Consider the following 18131-nt stretch of genomic DNA (forward strand, 5'->3'; position numbering starts at 1 on the left):
CCCAGGAAGGTCCCATCCATAAGTAGCCCAGATGATAAATTCCCTCTCACATGATTGCCTAAGACCCACCTCCAGGTGATTTCAGATCCTGTCTTTGCCTCTGTTTTGAGACTTGGGAAAAAGCTACCTGAGAGCTGTCTTGAGTTAGGTAAACTTCCTTCTGGCTGCTAATAAGGACAGAGCTCACATTCTGATAACATGGTGACAGTTGGGGCTCACAGGCCCGAGAATATTTCCTTACTTATATTATGGACATTGACTATTAGAAATGGCTTTTGTTTATCATGCTTAGGGCTAGTCTTTAGTTATATCCTATATAGGAATGCAAGCTCCAAGCACTGAGGTCTGCTTTCCTGTTCTAAGTCTGCTACTGGGGGAAGCCATGAGAAGAGAGGGGACAGAGAGTGAGAGGCTCATTGTCCAGGGCAGAACTGAAGAGCCACGGCAAATTGAGCTACATGGGCTCTTTCTAAAATACTTCCAACACTACCATGTGTCAGATTGGAAGGGTTGCCACCCCCAGGAGAAGTGTTCTCTAACAAGCACTGTGAAGGGGCTGAAGACATGGTTCAGTGGTTAAGAGCACTGGCTGTCCTTGCAGAGGACCTACCAGGTTTGAGTCCCAGTATCCACATAGTGGCTCACAGCCATTTGTAGTCAGTTCCAGGGATCTCAGCCTCTTCCGGCCTCAGCAGGCACCAGGCCACGCAAGTGGTGCACAGATAAACAGGCAACCAGCTACACACACAAAATAACAAAACGAAAAAGGTTTTTAAAACTGGGACCTAGGCACACAAGGCCATGTTTAATGCTCAGTAGATGTTTAACTTTCTCAGTGATGATAACTTTAGAAGAAAGCTGTAAAAAAAAAAAATTAAATGTGTATGCCCAGCTAGGCACGGTGGTACACGCCTATAATCCCAGCACTCAGAGGCAGAGGCAAGCAGATTGCTGTGATTTCAAGGCCAGCTTGGTCTACAAAGTCAGTCCAGGACAGTCAAGGCTACACAGAAAAACCCTGTCTCGAAAAACCAAAAATAAATAAATAATAAATAAAGATTTAAAAACAAAAACCAGAGTGTATGCCCTTCACACCGCTTTTAAAGTAAACTTACATAGCCTCAGTTCGATAACTAAAAGTGAAGGAATTAACCCTGTTGCACACAGACAACCTCATTTGGTGTTGTCTTTCCTCCTTGTTCTGTCTTGTTCCACTATCAAGTACTTCATCCCACATTGCATTTGGTTATTTTTTTCTTTTAACTTTTTGTTTTTATTCGTATGAGTATTTTGTCGGCATGTGTGCCGACACTTGTGCCCATGGTGCCCATGGAGGCCAAAAGAGTGTGTTGCATCTGGGACTGGAGTAATAGCTGGCTGTGACTGTGACCTGCCATCTCGGTGTGGGAAATCATGCTTTTCGCCACTGTCTGTCTCTCAGCTGCTGTTCTGTTTCCTTTAGCCCATCCTGCCTGTGGTGGTTCTCCAGTGCTGCTTTTTTTTTTTTTTTTTGAGCTTGACATTTGTTAGCTAGTCTGTAGAATGTTTTTTTTTTTCATCTGTTCATGCACTGGTGACTAAACTTGGAAGCCTGTCTCCTCAGCCCAGCACATCTCCACAGGTGTTATGGTGACCACTCAGGTAAGAAGATTGCAGGCAGGGGGCTGGGCATGGTAGTGCACGCCTTTAATCCCTGCACTCAGGAGGCAGAGGCAGGGGGATCCCTGTGAGTTCAAGGTCATCTTAGTCTACAAAGTGAGTCTAGGGCAGCCAAGGCTACACAGAGAAACCCTGTCTCCCCACCCCCCCCCAAAAAAAACTGCAGTCAAAAGCTGTTGTCTTTCTTCTGTAACTGAGGGAGTTCTTTGAAGCTTTATAAGAATCTAAACTTTGTGTTTCCAGTTCTAGGACCCATCGCTACATTTTGCTGGGAATAATTCTTGCTCTGTGTGTGTGTGTGTGTGTGTGTGTGTGTGTGTGTCTGTGTGTCTGTGTGTCTGTGTGTGTCTGTGTAATGGGGATTGTGGCTCTCCATCACTTCTGCATGTACTCTTCTCTCCGGTTCAGCACTGTTAGAACAGTGTGAAGCCACTGTTATGAGTTAAAGTGCAGTGACTGAGTCGTACGCTGCTCGTGTTAGGCCAGTGTTCTGTATCCTTCTGATGCTTGCTTTCTGCCACCACAGGACCTTTCAGGGTTGTCTTGTGTATCTTTTGCTCCAAGAAGTTGTTTTCTTTTCTAGGAGAGCAGCATTTAGAAAGCCACATGGGGCACTCACTGCTGTTCAGTGTCTGAGGCTCTCCTAAGCCACAGCTAGGAACTGGGTGGGTACCTGTTGGGCCACGTGCCCTGTGTTTGTTCGATGGTTACAGTTGGTGCTTGTGTCCTCGTATGTTCCTGACAATGCTTTGCATGTCTGTTCTTTCTGTAAACATGGTTCACACTTGCCTTCTGTCTCTCCAGCTGTAGTCTGTACACAGGCCGTTGTCATGGTTCACACTTGCCTTCTGTCTCTCCAGCTGTAGTTTGTACACAGGCCGTTGTCATGGTTCACACTTGCCTTCTCTCTCTCCAGCTGTAGTCTGTACACAGGCCGTTGTAGCTTTCAAACCATCGATCGTCTTATGAGAACACTAATTGGCGTACAGCCTTTGAAAGCACTTTGATTGTTTGATCTTTCTTTAGCCTTTCAAAATGTAACTCCTTTTTCAGAAGACTTTCTGAACTGACAGATTAGTGTCTCTTGTTCCCTTGTATAACTATGCATTAATGTATTTTTTATATGGTCAAGCATTCATTTGGTTTCTTTGAGGTTTTGTTCCTTTGAGACAAGAGTCTTACTAGCCTGGAACTTACTATGTAAAATAGGCTGGCCTTGAACTCGGGAAGATCTACCTGCTTCTGCCTCTTGAGGTCTGGGATTAAAGGCACATGTTGCCACATAAGCATTTGTAAGTGTGTGTGTGTGTGTGTGTGTGTGTGTGTGTGTGTGTGTGTGTGTGTGTAGGGTCCCTTCCATTACATGTGTGGAATTTCACTTGTCATTTATAGTAGGTCTAGATAGAGTTGACTTTTCTCTTGTTCAGCTCCAGGGTTTTAGGACATTTGTTTTCATGTCTAGATCATTAAGATGTCAGCTCTCTGGTCAAATTTCCATATCTCCCGTCCGCCCCTAGCCAGTGCCTGTCTCCTGTCTGGGAGCTCTTCCCAGTCTGTCTCTGCTCTCTGCCAAGTATTTAGCTGATAAAGAGTGGGCTGGACCAGGAACAGCCAGAGCCCGTGATTCCTCCCTTTGACTTAGTTACTTTGCAGCTCTTGAGTTGTCCCCGTGAGGCTCAGCAATTCATTCTCTGTCGAATGGACAGTTTACTTCTTGAGGGGTCATGCTGTTCCCTTGGGTGCATTTGAGGGAGTAAAGCTCTAAGCTGCTTGCAAGCCCTGAGCGTTTGAGATTCAACAGCAGCTCCCTTGAGGGGCTTGATAACGAACTGATGCTTGAAGCTGAGCGCTCCCAAGATGCCGTTTGCTCAGTCCTTATCCAACAGCTGTGCTTTAGAGCTGATGACCCATAGTGACAGTGGCCAGAGTCTGGCCTCCTGTGCAGAGCAGCAAACTCAGAACAGTTGGTACTCTTGCCACCTGTGCTTGAAGATGTGCCTTGTTGGCTTGCGTCCTGTCCTCTGGCTACTGTGAGCTGTCGCTGGTGTTAGTTGCATGTGTTGTACCTTACCACATTTTCCTCGTGGCTCTTGTTGCATTTGGGGGCTGCTGCTATTGTTGGGTTTATAGCCGCATAGGTGTATTTCACACTCTTCTCCTGGACTACAGTCACATGTTAGGCCACCTGAAGCCAGGCCACAGTTCTCTGCTGTTTTTTTTCTTTTCTTTTCTTTTTTAATAGCCCTGTTGTGGATGCAGCGGTCACAGGGTGTGCCGTGGCTCGCTTGCTGTCAAGCTCTGTCAGGTTGCACTGGAGCAGCGGTTCTGTTCTTCCTGATGCCCAAGGCAGCCCTGCTCTGCTGCTCTCTGCTGCTCTGTGTGCTCTTTGTTTCCTTTCTACGCTGGTGGGAACCTAACGGTTCCAGACTTGTGTGAGCTCTGGTTCTTTTCCTCACCTCTACACACAAGTGTGACGCCGGTACTCTGGCTCTATCTCAGCTGTGCCCTCAGAGCAGTCTCCTTTCTGTTACTTAGATTGGTTCCCTAGACTCTGGCTTTCCTCTCCCTAAGGTGGTCTGGAAACTCAGTAGGCAGTCCCAGGCTGCCCTGATTTCCTATGCTTGGGGTTCCCCACACTGTCCGCTACACTGCTGAGGTGTAGTTCCTTTGCAGTGTACAAGTGAGAACTGTGTCCACGAAAGACGTAGTATCAACCCGTAAACTGTCTTACTTCCACCATTAATGCCGCCAAGCATTTAGCCTCTCTTCCTCCTGCAGGCGGTTAACCTAGTGTCAGCACCTGGCCCTCCGTGGAGGAGGGGAAATCTAATGCTGATGATTACCAATTAGAAGTGTGAGAAAAATCTCAGACTTGAAGGGGCCAGCCTGTGGTCAGAGGGCATCCCCACTAGGGCCGGGGCATCAGAGTTGCCTCCTGTGTGTGTGAATTGGGAGAGACTCATGGCAATTAGCCAGGATGCTCAGCTGCAGACATGCCAAGGAGAGCTGCCCTCCAGATTCCTTACTGTTCCTTTGTCCCATGTCTGTCGGTAAGAGGAGGCTGGCCTCCTGTGAGGTCTTCGTAAGGTTCACAACGAAGGGCCAGCCAAGCCAAAAGAATGTGTTGCTTTTCCATGTCCCCTTACTTAAGGACATTTGGGGCAGGTATGCAGATCCCAGAAGTGTTTGTTCAGGATGAACACCAGCTTGCTGTTAAGGGTCCTGAGCACTTGGCCAGAAGGTGGCAGCAGCCCCTAGCCTTGTTCCCTTCTGAGGAATGTTGGTCACCCCGCAGCATTGTAAGATGGCCCAGCCCTGAATGAAGCCTCTGCCTTTGCATAGAGCCAGACGATAATCTATCTGCTCAGGTGCAGGGTGTCGTCCAGCTACCAGAGACGCCTCGAGAGTGCTGACCGGTTCAGTTTGTCTGAGCTGCTACCTCCATGACTCTAGATCAGGCCGTACCCTGTAGCCTGCATCTGCCCCAGGTTTCCCAGCATGCCAGTGTTACACTGCCTTTCTTGCCCATAATAACACTACGGGTCCATTCTGTGTGCAGTCGTGGCTAGTAGCCAACCCCAACGGAAGTCTGTTGTCACCTTTCTGCCTAGTCCTTTTTCCCCTAAGTTCAGTATTTATTTATGGATCACCACCTGCTGATAAGCGCACCTTTGTCCCTCCAAGGAGCCTGGTTCCCACTGGCCATCCTTCCTGGGGCGCGCCACTCCTTGTTTGTCCTGCAGGCACTGGCAGGGCTGGTTTTGTCCCCACCACTCCAGCACCCCATAGAAAAGGAGATGGGACAACTGGCTGTTTGCAGAGCAGACCACAGGATAGCTGCGGAACCCAGCCCTCCAAGCGAGGTGCCGGGTCTGCGGACCTGGAGACCCTCCAAGCCCATTTGCCTTGCAGACATTCCAGGAGGCTCCCCTCTAGTCCCAGCTGCGTCTCCAGCCTCAGGTGCCGCCCGCCAGCTTCCGCCCTCGACAGCCGCGGGCGCGTAGGAGCTGCAGTGGGCCGGGCGCGGCCTCTCTCGCTAGCTCCCGCCCCCGGCGCGTCTCCAGCGGGCGCAGAGCTCGGCAAGGCGCTGGGACGGCGGGGCTCTGCTTGCCATGGCCCTGGGCCTGCGGGGCCTCCCGCGGCGCGGCCTCTGGCTGCTGCTGGGTGAGTAGCCACGGGCTGCAGCGCTGGTGGTGACCTGGGGCCGGGAGGGCAACACCTGAACGCACCTTGACCTTACTCAGGGCGTGGGCTCCACCAGGACAGCAGAGTGGTGATGCCGGGGGCTGCACCACCTATCGAGGATACGGAGACTAGATGGCGTGGGCATATCACCCAGCCGGTCTTCCGAAGGCACCAGCAACTTTTGACCAAACAACGGGGCAGCTTCCTTTCTGGGATTGATGGGGCGCAGGGATCCCCTGCCTACACTTCAAATTCTCCAAACTGATGCAAGCTCCCTGAGCCAGCAGTAGCTTAGGGATGTGCTCGACTTCAGCCAGAGCCAGTTTAGAGATCTGGACACTAGGTACATCTGGAAACCTGACTGTCACCTACAGCGGTTGCTTGTTGAGTCTGTGATTTCCACGGAGGTTTTGTTGTTGGCTTGTTAACTTCGCACTTGTGGCTGATAAAATTAGAGGCGGCAGACTTGCTGGGGTTTTGTTTAAACTGCAATCTAGGGGTGACCAACAAGAAACTGCCCATTTGAGTTCCCTTGTGTGTAAACCGCTGAGAATTTGGTCAGGACCCTAGGCCGCCACATCTGTTGGATATAATTCAGGTACACAGCTACCTTTTAATGAAAGCAAAACAGTCAGTCCAGTGTCCCTGGAAAGGCCTGTGGCTTAATGGTTCTTGTGGTGTTTTCCCACACCCATGGTGTTGGTCAGAGACACCTGCTACACAGGCTCTGGTGCTGGTAAAGGCTAGCCACTGGCACTGTTTATTGCCAAGGAAACAGCTTGGGGCAGTGTGGCCTATGGGCAGGAACAGCACCCAGAGACCTTCCATTTGTGGCGAAGATCTCACCAAGGGGTGCCAGGTCTGCATTAAAAAAAAAAAATCTCGCTCTGTGCAATGGAATCTGAAGGTGGACCTTCCTCCATATATGTGTTGACTAAACTCAAATGAAAATCAAAACCCTTAGAATAATATTGTTTTAAGATCCTTTTGGCTTAATGTAGATTTTTAGCTTCGGTTTCCTAAGAAATGAACGTCTCTGTATTAGCAAGACAGGGAGCTGGTTGGGCAATTTTTTTTTTTTTAAGAATAAGCAAATAAAGGTTCTTTATTAGTGCACCAGAGTCTGTACCCTGGACGGCTGTGTAAATAGAACACTATGTCTGACTACACGTGAGGACCTCCTGTGTTTACCAGGAAAAGGGTTCCACTAGCAGTCCCAGTGTCCTGTGCTCTTGACGTAGCCCTGAGCGGTCTGGCTGATGTTATGTCTTGGGAGAACAAACAGGACTTTATGAGGTTATCGGTGAATTAATGTCTTCGGAGGCCAGCTGGGATGAGCAGAGCTCGCTGAGCTCACTCCGTTCTTCCTGAGCCCTGCTACTGGCCAGATCTCCTTGGTGATAGACTTTGATATCCTGCAAGGCTGCGTGGAAGGGTTTTTGTTTTTCCTTAAAAGTATGCTAATCTGCAGGACTGAGATCTTAATCTGGGATGATTTTATAAACAAGCTGGTTCTTTTCTTATTCAATCTGCTGGCTTTTTTTTTTTTTTTTTGGTAGTTATCAAAACGTCAGCAGATAAATCTTTTCCTTTCCCCTCGGACTACCCTGTGTGTGCTATTCTGTTTGTCAAACATCTCCTATGAGACCACGTGCTTTTTTTTTTTTAATTTCATGCACAACCATCAAAAGGCTCGTTGGCAGTCAGAAAAGAGGAGCTGTGGTCACAAGGCAGACCAGCTTGGACAATGCTGGTAAATGCTTTGCAAAGCTCCTGTTTTTGCAAACTTCACTCGCGAGCATGCCAGTGGGTCAGCTCCTGGATCTTCTGTGCTGGGGAAGGCATGTCCATCATGCTAGAAGGTGGGGGCAGGGTTGGGAGTCAGGACAACTTGTTGAACTATATATAAACTTCAAGTGAAATGAGTGCCCCAGGAAGTCAGTGTGTAGCTGCAGCGCTGTTTCTATCTGGATGTAGCTCTAGCCATGGGGTCCAGATCTGTGACTATTGAATCACTGTGTCTGTTTGGTTATCACCATGAACTTGGAGGTAGAGTTGGATCCTTGGGTGTTTGTCCTACTTTCTTGAATGCATGCGGGGTCTGCATTCGGACTGTCAGTCCAGCCCAGGGCTGGGGAACAGTGTTTCTATCCGTGCTGGCTGCCGTGAGCTCTAACATAGGGAAACGTTTTAGACGCAAGTCTTACTTGGGACCAACAGCTCATTGGAAAGGTCTCCTGTGATTTCCCCCACACATACCCTAGGATGAACCAGTTTCATAGTTTCTGATCGATCTTAGACTGGCGTCTGGTAGAGTGTGTGACGTGGGTGCCACAGGTGGTATGCGTTCCAGTGAAAAGGCCAAGACAGGGAGTGGCTCCCTAGAGGCTCACCCTCTGCTGCCCCTCCCTCAGACCCACCCCCACCCCCACCCCCACCCCAGACAGGGTTTCTCTGTGTAGCCTTGGCTGTCCTGGACTCACTTTGTAGACCAAGTTGTATTTTGCCCAAATTTCTCCCCGAATAGACCACCCAAGAGCCAAGTCCAAACGCAATGGCAAGGAAGTCTTTATTGCAGGTTCGAACCCGAGCCACCCTCTAATGCACTGACACAGCAGATGCAGGGAAGCAGCCTTGAGTCTCAATTGAGAGGGGGTTTTTTGTAGGTTTTAGACAAAGAAATGGGTTTTACAGTATATGATTGGATGGCATTTGGGCAGAAAAACTGCAAGCAGGGAGTTACAAGCCTTAGTGTTTCGTGGTTGGGTAATAGGTGTAGAGGCAAATTGACCTATTGAAAAGATTGGTTGAAGCAGTCATGGGGGTGTTAAGAACTTTGGTCTGGCTTCTCCTAATTGGTTGTTGCTATGTGCCAGACCACCTGCTGCCACGTATTTGGACTTTCCCAAGGTGAACTGATTGTGTTGCTAGGGAATATTTTTCTTTCTTTCTTTCTTTGTTTTTGTTTTTCAAGACAGGGTTTATCTATGTAACCTTGGCTGTCCTGGACTCACTGTGTAGACCAGGCTGGCCTCAAACTCACAGCAATCCACCTGCCTCTGCATCCCGAGTGCTGGGATTAAAGGCGTGAGCTACCGCACCTGGCTAATATTTTTCTGTTTAGATTAGTTTGTGGTTTTTTTGGAATCTGAGTTCACCCCTTGCCTAGGTTTAACACAAAATGGAATTTCTTTTTCAAAATGGAGTTTGTCTGGTCCTTTCAGCTGGCCACAAACTCACAGAGATCCGCCTGCCTCTACCTCCGGAGTGCTGGGATTAAAGGTGCGCGCCACCATGCCTGGCTCATTTCTGAGATTCTATGTGTCCTGCTGGGTTGGACTCTCAGTGGGACACTAGCCAAGCCCTGGCCACTTGAATGGTCACAGTCTGGACAGTCAGTTTTCTTCTGGGGCCCTTGAGAAGGTGAGTCTGTTTTCAGGCTGATCTGAGTAGCAGTTGCCAGTGTGCAGTCTGCAGGCCATGGGCTTCTCATCCCGGAGTGAGAGAAACAGGTGTGCTCCTCATACCTTTTAAGCCCCAGTTGGAATCCACCTCAGGAACCCATCAAGTTTGAGCCAAGAGTCTGACCTTCTATGTGTCCCATGGCTCAGAGGTCGAACAGTGTCACACAAAGAATGGCTAGAAGCCTGGGCTCTGCTAACTCCTTAGCTGTGCCCTACAGCACACGACCTGCCCCACTCCTGTGACAAATGTCCCTCGTGCCAAGGTAGGGAGAGAGTGCCCCATTTTGACTATGCACTTGCCCCTCTGCCCTCACCTCTGTATCTGCTACAACCAGCCACATGGTCAAAGTGTGTGTGTGTGTGTGTGTGTGTGTGTGTGTGTGTGTGTGTGTGTGTTTTAAACCGGGGATGGCAGCCCACACCTGTAATCCCAGCACCCAGGAGGCTGAGACAGAGGATTACAAAACAGTCAGCTTGGACTACATGGCACTTAGCAAGACCCTGTCTCAAAAATAAAATAAAATAAAATAAAATAAAATAAAATAAAATAAAATAAAATAAAATAAAAATGTATGAACTACAAAAACACTACAGAACCAGGGAGATGCTCCGGTGGGCTAAGCATGGCTACACAACAGGACCTAACCTTGAATTCCCATAGCCCACATAAAAGCCAGCCACACAGCTCAAAGGTCTGGCATCTGAGTGCTCCTAAGGGGAGGCGGGAGGAGAGACATGGGTGGGAGTCTGGAAGCTCTCAGACATGCTAGTCTGGTGGATGCGGCAGAAAAGCGCGGCAAGCGGACCTTGCCTCAATCCAAGGTTGTCCTCTGATCTCCACACAGCCATGTTCACACCATTGCATACACACACACACACACACACACACACACACACACACACACACCACTGCAACTAGCGTGCAGATTGAAAACATATAGTATAACAATTATTCCCATGGCATTTACACTGCATTATGCATTCTACGCCGCTTCAAGATTAGGAAGACGGAAGCTGACCAGTGTGTGGTTCGTATGTAAACACTATTTCGTCTTCCATGAAGGGCTTTGTGCATCTGTGAAGCTGAGTGTCAGCTAGTTCCTAAAACCAGGTCTGTGAACCCCAGGGGGTGACTAAGTGCAAATGTGTGTAGCAGGCCATGAAGAGGAGACCTGGTGAGCGCAGCTGGGACATTGGGAGAGCTCTGAGGAGCTTGAGCACAGGAGGGCCACGCAGAGACCTTGGTCTTAGAGTAACACTGGACTTTGTCGAGCCTCCGAGGCTATACTTTAGAAAGGTCAGCTCCCATGGCACTTAGAGGACCATGGGAGCTTGAAGGAAATGTATGCTGACTGGACCTTATAACGCCTTGGGTGCTAGGCAGTGCACACTTTTAATGCCAGCACTCGGGAGGCAGAGGCAGGTGGGTCTCTGGGAGTGCGAGGCCAGCTTGGTCTACAGAGTGAGTCCAGGACAGCCAAGGCTACACAGAGAAACCCTGTCTCAAGAAACAAAACAAAACAAAAGAGCCCTGAGCTACCCCAGCAGGTGCTGGAGCTGGTGGTGAAGGGCCCCAGGGTAAACTGGGATTTCAGACAAGTGCTTCAGTATACACATGTATCATGCAATATTTGGGGGCTTCCTCATATTTTTGGTTTTTGGTTTTTGTTTTTTTTGTTTTTTTTGTTTTTTTGTTTTTTTGAAACAGGGTCTCTGTGTAGCCCTGGCTATCCTGAACTCACTTTGCAGACCAGGCTGGCCTCGAACTCACAGTGATCTACCTGCCTCTGCCTCCCAAGTACTGGGATTACAGGCGTGCGCCACCACCGCCAGGCTCTTCTTCATACTTTTAGTATCCTCTTAAATTGGAATTGAGTAGGGAATCTTGTCATTTATTTGCTGAATGTGACAGTTTATGTATGCAGCCTGGAGGCAGGTGCCCTTAGAAAATAGGGCCATAGCTGGTAGGCCATAGCTGTGTTAAGCAAAGTTTCACAAAAAGGAGGCACAGCCAGGAAGATACTTAGGGCAGTAGCCTCGTCCAGGCCAGTGTCAAAGCCTCAGGCAGAGGGAACGGCTGCAGAGTGTGGGTGGAGACAGGCCCCGTCTTTTGTACAAGCCTGGAGAGGGGAGGCCAGGTCCACTGAGCGAAGTGAAGGCTCCAGAGAAAAGAGTGGCCACAGGCTCTCCTGCCTCGGCAGCCATGGGAGGCTGCAGTGAGACAATCTCAGGCTCCACTGAGCACCTTGACAGGTCAGCGGGGATCAAAGCAGGTAACTGAGTCACGCATGGAAAGGGGTGATGCCCAATGGTGCGGTCCTCCCACCCCCACGTAAACCTTTAACTCACCTGGACCCTAGCTTGTTGATGATTCTTTAGTGATGTCCTCTAAGCTGCTAGACCTTTTGTGGGGGATGCTGATTTAATGGTAAGTGACGCTGAACTTAGACATCAAAAAAGGACCGGGGTTGAGACCCTCTGCTCAAGAAACCATCCTTCCGTGGCATCTTCAGCCGAGGCTTCATGGAATGGCTCCTCCCTAAAGGTTCCTCTTTTGGAGTGTTCTTTGCTTTTTCTCATCTGCTGCTACAGATGGAATGTGCTCCCTCAATTCCTTCCTAACTGACTGACCTGAGCTAAAAAACAAAAAAACAAAAAACAAAAAAACACCAGCACTTTAAAAAAAAATGTATTCATCCACTTGCATGTGTATGCACGTAGGCACATGTGTCAACTGGAGGTAGAGGGCAACTTGGACGAAGGATTTGATGCTCTCCTCCCACCGTGTAGGTCCTGGGAACCGAACTCAGGTCCTCAGGCTTGGTGGTAAGCACCTTTGCCTACTGAGCCATGTCCTGAGGCCCAGTGGACATGGTGCGCGCCCTGTGTGGTGTCTCCCTTCCCTTTGTGTTTCTCGTTTGAGCTCCTTTCCTAAGTTTTCCCAAAGAAGTCACAATGCCAGCAACAGCTAGGAATGGCCTCCCAGGCTTCAGGGCTTTTGGTTTTGTTGCCACAGGGAACTAGAGGCCTGGGCTCAGCCGCTTTCCTCTGCTGTAGGTTGTGGCAGTAATTCTGCAAACCGTCTGCCTTTCTGTCCTTCATAGAAAAGGACGAAAGGATGAAGGATATACCCCATCTCTCCACGGATGAAATGTCACACTAAGGAAGGACCATTAACATGCACAGAGAAGCTTGCCCTGCAGGCCTGCTGAGAGTGATGACAGAGACAGCCACCAAGTGCCATCTCTCTTCCTGGATGACCACGGCTCCTAAGGGCCCAGCTGCCCAAGGGTCTCCTGTTTCTTATTCATTATTCCTCTGTGGCTTTATCTCTCAGACTGAGGTTCCCTTCCACATGAACCATGTCAGCACCTCCTCTGACCCTAGGTACCAAGGCAGGATGAGGCAGTTCCTGGAGGTCCAGGACTATGGCTGACCACCTTGGAGGGGTTTTCCACAGCTGTCTTGCTTCTTGGGGCGGGGAGAGGGGGGTGTTGTATCTTTTTTGTAGTGACACCTGTTGATTTCCTAGGGATGTGTCCATTGCTCGCCCTCCCTCCATCATATTCTGCAGGTGGTTCCTGACTTAACCCTGATTTGACTCAGGGTTTTTGTTTTTGTTTTGTGTTGTTTTTACCCCAGTGATGTAGAAGCCACCACCTCGGAGTAGAAACCATACTTCAGATTTCCAATTTGAACCCTTTGCTGCATTAGTGGTCTAGTCTCTCAGGCAGCAAGTATAGTCTCCAATCATCCCTCAGTCTCAGAGGAACTGACCCTGGATAGGGTACCCGGGCATAAACACCATGACCAAAGCAACATGGTGAGTAATGGGTGTACTTCATCTTACAGTTTGTAGTCTAATCCATCATCGAGGGAAGTCAGGGCAGGAACTGACTTGGGAGACAGCGAGCAATGCTGCTTACCATTGCTCTCCATGCCTTGCTCAGCCTGTTTTCTTACGGCTCTCAGGACCACCAAGCCAGGGATGCCATTGCCCACACTAAGCTGGCACTTCTAAATCAAAAATGCATCAAGAATCAAGAAAATGCCCCCACAGGCTTGTCCACAGGTGAATCTGCTGGGGAGCATTTTCTCAACTAAGGCCCCCTCTTCTCAAGTGACTCTAACTTGTGTCAAATTGGTATATAACTAGCCAGTATTGGGTCTGTGGGACTCGCAAGTAAAAAAGAGAGAACCACTGAAGTCTAAGTACACCACAAAGTGACTTTATTCATCTCAAGGGGGAATGACTTCTAGCAAGCTAGGACAGCAACAGGCTTAGGAGCTACTGTGGCCCCAAAAGGAGGGGCTATGTTGTGTTGTGTTTTGTTTTTTAAAGCAAAAAGCCACAACCAGGTGTTCAGGGGAGGATGAAGAGGATTAAGGAAGCATTCAACCATTCTTTAAAGTAAACATTCGGTCATTCTTGGAAGTGACAGCCCGGCCCCTTCTTGAGTAAAGGGCCTGTTCTAGGGAGTGATAATTTTGCGATAGCTGGGTGTTTACAAAGGCTCAAGGAGAAGCCGCGGGGCTATCTCTTTCTATTGCCTGATGAAGGCCATTTGGCCCTTCCTGCAATTAGGGGAATCTAAAGGCAGGGGATGCCAGGAATCTAGGGCAAAGGACACTTGGAAGATGTCTTATTCTACCGAGCCACTCAGGGTGGGGCTCTTCACCACCACAGCTGACATTTCATCCCTGTCACAAACAAAACAAAACAAAACAAAACAAACAAATAAACAAAAAAACCTGACCAAACCAACCTAAAGAAGGAAGGACTTATTCGGGTACAGGCTTTTGGAGGCTTCACTCTGTGGTCACTTGGTCGTATCACCTCTGGGCGGTGGTGAGGCCCATGTGATAAAACACAGCTGTCCAGCTCATGGCAGAGGGGAAACCAAAGAGGGTGAGGAGGAAAGGGCCCAGGGACAGAATCTAGCCCCAAGGAGCTGCTCCCTTCCAAGATGCCATTATCCCCAAGATAGTAAAACAGAATCCCCAACCCAAAAGCCTCACCTCAGCATTGCTGAGATTGCCCTTCAGCGCCCATCATCAGGACATTCCATGTCCAAACTCTGGCACGGTGACACCTTTGTTCTCTCTTCTGTGACATTTTCTGGATAGCATGTCCTCATCGATAAAGCTACAAGTCCATTGCAGGCCCAGGAGTCCTGTGTGGGCTGTTACTTCCTTAACCCCTTCCATACCCGTGGGTGTTTACCCTTCTTGGTCCAGTCTTGTGAGCTGGTGTCTTGTGGTGGTTGTTTTTGGTTTGGGTTTTTTGGTTTTTGGTTTTTGACTTTTGGCTTTTTCAAGACAGGGTTTCCCTTGCAGTCCTGGCTGTCCAAGACTCACTTTGTAGACCAGGCTGGTCTCAAACTCACAGAGATCCACCTTCCTCTGCCTCCCAAGTGTGGTCTATGGCCATACCACCCAGAACATGCCTGATCTCATCTGAGCTGGTGTTTTTATGTTTCAGGACCAGGACAGGCATTGCTTAGCACTCTCGGTGCCCTTCCCTCTGAAGAGTCAGCTTTAGAGATCACCTGATCGATTTTCTTAGACCGTCTTATCCTCTGGGTGTGGGTGAGTGAGTTCAACCCGTCCTCTGCTCAGCTCAATTCTGTGAGCTTTTGTCTGTCTTGTGTTCACTGTTGTTATCTTCAGAATGTTCTGTTTGTGGTTTTTTAGTTCCCCTTGGACACAGAAGGCACTTGGAAAACAGTTTTTTAAACCCCTATTGATCAGGCTTTGGGGATCCCAGACAGTCATTACTTACTGGTTTTATTACACCATGCTTGGGGCAACAGATCTGCCATGGCCCCCACTTGGAATGACCTTGAGGTGACTCCTTAGCCCTACACACTGACTTTTGCCAATGGCCATGAGCAGCTAGAATATGGCAGGTTTGTGTTGATTCTATCCCTTTGATTAAAACTCCCAACCACTGGGAGCTTTAAAAACTGCTTTCCAGATGCCTTCTGTGTTACAGAGGAAATAGGAACCACAAACAAAAAATTCCAAAGGTGCCAGAAGTGGGCACAAGACAGACAAAAACCTGAGAGAATTCAGCCAAGCAGAGGACTGACTGAGCATGCTCACTCCTACAAGTGGGTAAGGTATTCCTTATGTTAGCTTTAAAAACTTAGTTCTCTGTGTCCTTGCCCACTTCGGTTGCCGAGATCTGTGAGCTTTGTAGACCTCACGCTTAGGAACTAGCCACTCTTCCTGTCACTAAACCTTGTGCACAGGAGACAGTTGCGAGCTTTGCACATCTAAGCCCTGCCAGTCCCTGCAGCAGGAAGCCCAGAGCACCACCTTCTCTGCCCACACATTGCTTTTGACATTTTATTTTTAATTGTGCTTGTCTTAGTCACGGCTCTCTAGAGGAATGTAACAGATAGAATGAATAAATACCATGAAAGAGCTTGCTAGATTGACGAACACCACGTGGGTTGGGTAGCGCAGCAACGGCTGACTGCACACTGAAGAGGCTGAGAGCCTGCCAGTCTGGTACGGAAGGCCTGTGAAATCCCTGGAGAGCCCCGGGGGCCTTCAGTCCACATTGGAAAGCCAGGGAAACTGGAGTCTGATGTCAGTGAAAGATGGTGGCAACAGCGGCTGCAGCAGGGTAGATGCACGTACTAGCAAGAAGGGAAGGCGGGCAAGTAAGCAGTGACTTTTCCCTAGGATCTCTTTATATCTGGGCCACAGCTGGAAGGCTCCCACTCTGGAGGTCAGACTTTTCTCTCCTCAGTTAATCCTTTTCAAAAGAATCTCCACCCCCACCCCCACCCCGACCCCTAGACCTGCCTAGAAGCATATCTCTTAGTTGATTCCACATCCAACCCAAATTCCCTAAAGTACATCTGGAGTTTACTTTCATGAACATAAGTACATTCATGGAGTCTTCAGCCCAGAAACCCCCAGGATGACTAAAGCGCTGTCCTCATTAAACACTAACCTCTGACTCCCTCTTCCTCTATCTCCCAGCCACTGGCAGCCACTGCTCTACTTTCTATCTCTATGGTTTTAACTACAGTGGTATCTTATGGAATAGAATCATGTGCATTTACCACTCAGCATCCATTCTCAAGATTCATCTAGATTATAGTGTGAGTCACACTCTCCTTCCTTTGGAAGGCCAAATAGAATTCCACTGTGTGGACATACCACATCCTGATTATTTCTCCATCTAAGGAAATGTGGGCCAGTGTCTTGGTTCCTGCTAGTCACGTGGTGTGCAAATGCCTCTTTAAGTCCCTGCCTTTTTTTTTTTTTAATACTTGCTTAGAAGAGGGGTTGCTGCATCACATGGGAATTTTATCTTTGAATCTCTTAGGAACCTTTGTGCTGTCTTACCGCAGCCTCGCCACCCCACACTCTTGCCAGCAGTGCAGAGCCTCGTCCTCACCAGCAATCGCTGTCTTCTGGTTTTACTGTTCACTGCAGCCGTCCTGAAGGCACCGTCCATTACTATGTGGATGGAATTGCACTCTGTCGGGGACTGTATTGTGATTTATTCCTTTGAAGTCCTTGATTGCTGGAACATTCCACTGCCGCCTATCGTTGGGACGTTCTGGAGGCCTGTGGTGTTGCCTCTTCTTCTTTGGATCTTTTTTAAAGGTTCTTTTTACACATTTTTAATTAAAATAGAATTACACTACTTTCCCCCTTCTCTTGTCCTCCTGCTTTCAATTGATAGCCTTTCAAAATTATTGCTATATACATGCGTGCACACAAGAGTGAACGCTTTGAATGCATGCATCTTCACATGTCATGGGTATGCACACACAGACAGACACAAAATAAAAAAGAGTAGGCATCCTTACCTCCTCTGACATTGGAGGGAACGTTCTCAGTCCCCTGTCTGCAGTTTTCTGTGTTCAGTCTACGATCTACTCCTGTGCTTAGTTTCCTCATGAGGCAACACTGAACTTTCTCAAAAGCCTTTTCTGCCTCTCCTGTGACGATGGGGTGATTTCATGTTTCTATGTTGTGTGATATTTGTTGGTTTGCATGTGCTGACCCAAGCTTACATCCTGGGGTTTAACTTAGTCATGGCACATACTCTTCTTGGTGTGTTCTTGAGTTCTATATGCAGGTATTTTATTGAGCATTTTCATCAGGGAAAGTGGACTATAGTTTTACTTTATCTTTAGCAGGCCTTGCTATGTAGCCCTTATTGGCCTGGAACTCCCAGAAACCCAACTGCCTCTGCCTCCCCAAGTGCTGGGACTAGAAGCCAAACATGTAAAAGAATGTTGTTCCAATCTGAACAACTGCGAGGCTTCTGTGATTTATCTTGTTATTTATTTCTAGTTTTATTCCACTGTGATCTGATAAGATACTAGAAAATTCTCAGCTCTTTTATCTCTGTCAAGACTTGTTTCATGGCCTAGAAAGTGGTCTAGCTTCGAGACAGTCCCATGGGTTGCCAAGATGTACAGTTTGCATCCTCTATGAGGTAAAAGATTCCAGACAGAACTCTTCAAAAAGCAGGGTTGCCAACCTTAGTGTCAAACGATGGAAACCCTTTGTTCTTCCCGGACTGTGTGGGATGAGCCTTAGGGTTGTCAGAGCCACCTACACAGATGGAAGATGCCCTGAAGACCTGGTGTGGGGGGAAAGAGATGGTGCTGAGAATGGTTCTCAGCATGTCCTTTCTCCCTTCATCTCCAGTTCCATTGTGGGATCCATCTGTCATGGAGGGTAGTGGGGGGCAAAGTCTGTTTCCAGGTGCCTGGTTACTGCTGGGCATCACTGTAATATGCCAGAGACCATCAGCTCCTGGGACTGTCCTATAGGCTCAGAGCCTTC

General features: G+C 48.6%; 1 protein-coding gene across 1 annotated transcript in view; it reads left to right on the top strand.

Annotated features, from left to right (window-relative positions):
- Nucleotides 1-5620: 5620 nt before the first annotated feature.
- RAMP1 (receptor activity modifying protein 1) overlaps nt 5621-18131 on the top strand; it is a 47136-nt gene continuing 34625 nt past the window's right edge. The window contains exon 1 of the mRNA XM_084778618.1: nt 5621-5823. Within this exon, the coding sequence (XP_084634744.1) occupies nt 5772-5823 (52 nt within the window). The 5' untranslated portion in view covers nt 5621-5771. The remainder of the gene's footprint in view (nt 5824-18131) is intronic.

This window comes from Acomys minous (assembly GCF_964271855.1).
Source record: "Acomys minous genome assembly, chromosome: 4".
In the NCBI taxonomy this organism is placed as follows: Eukaryota; Metazoa; Chordata; class Mammalia; order Rodentia; family Muridae; genus Acomys; species Acomys minous.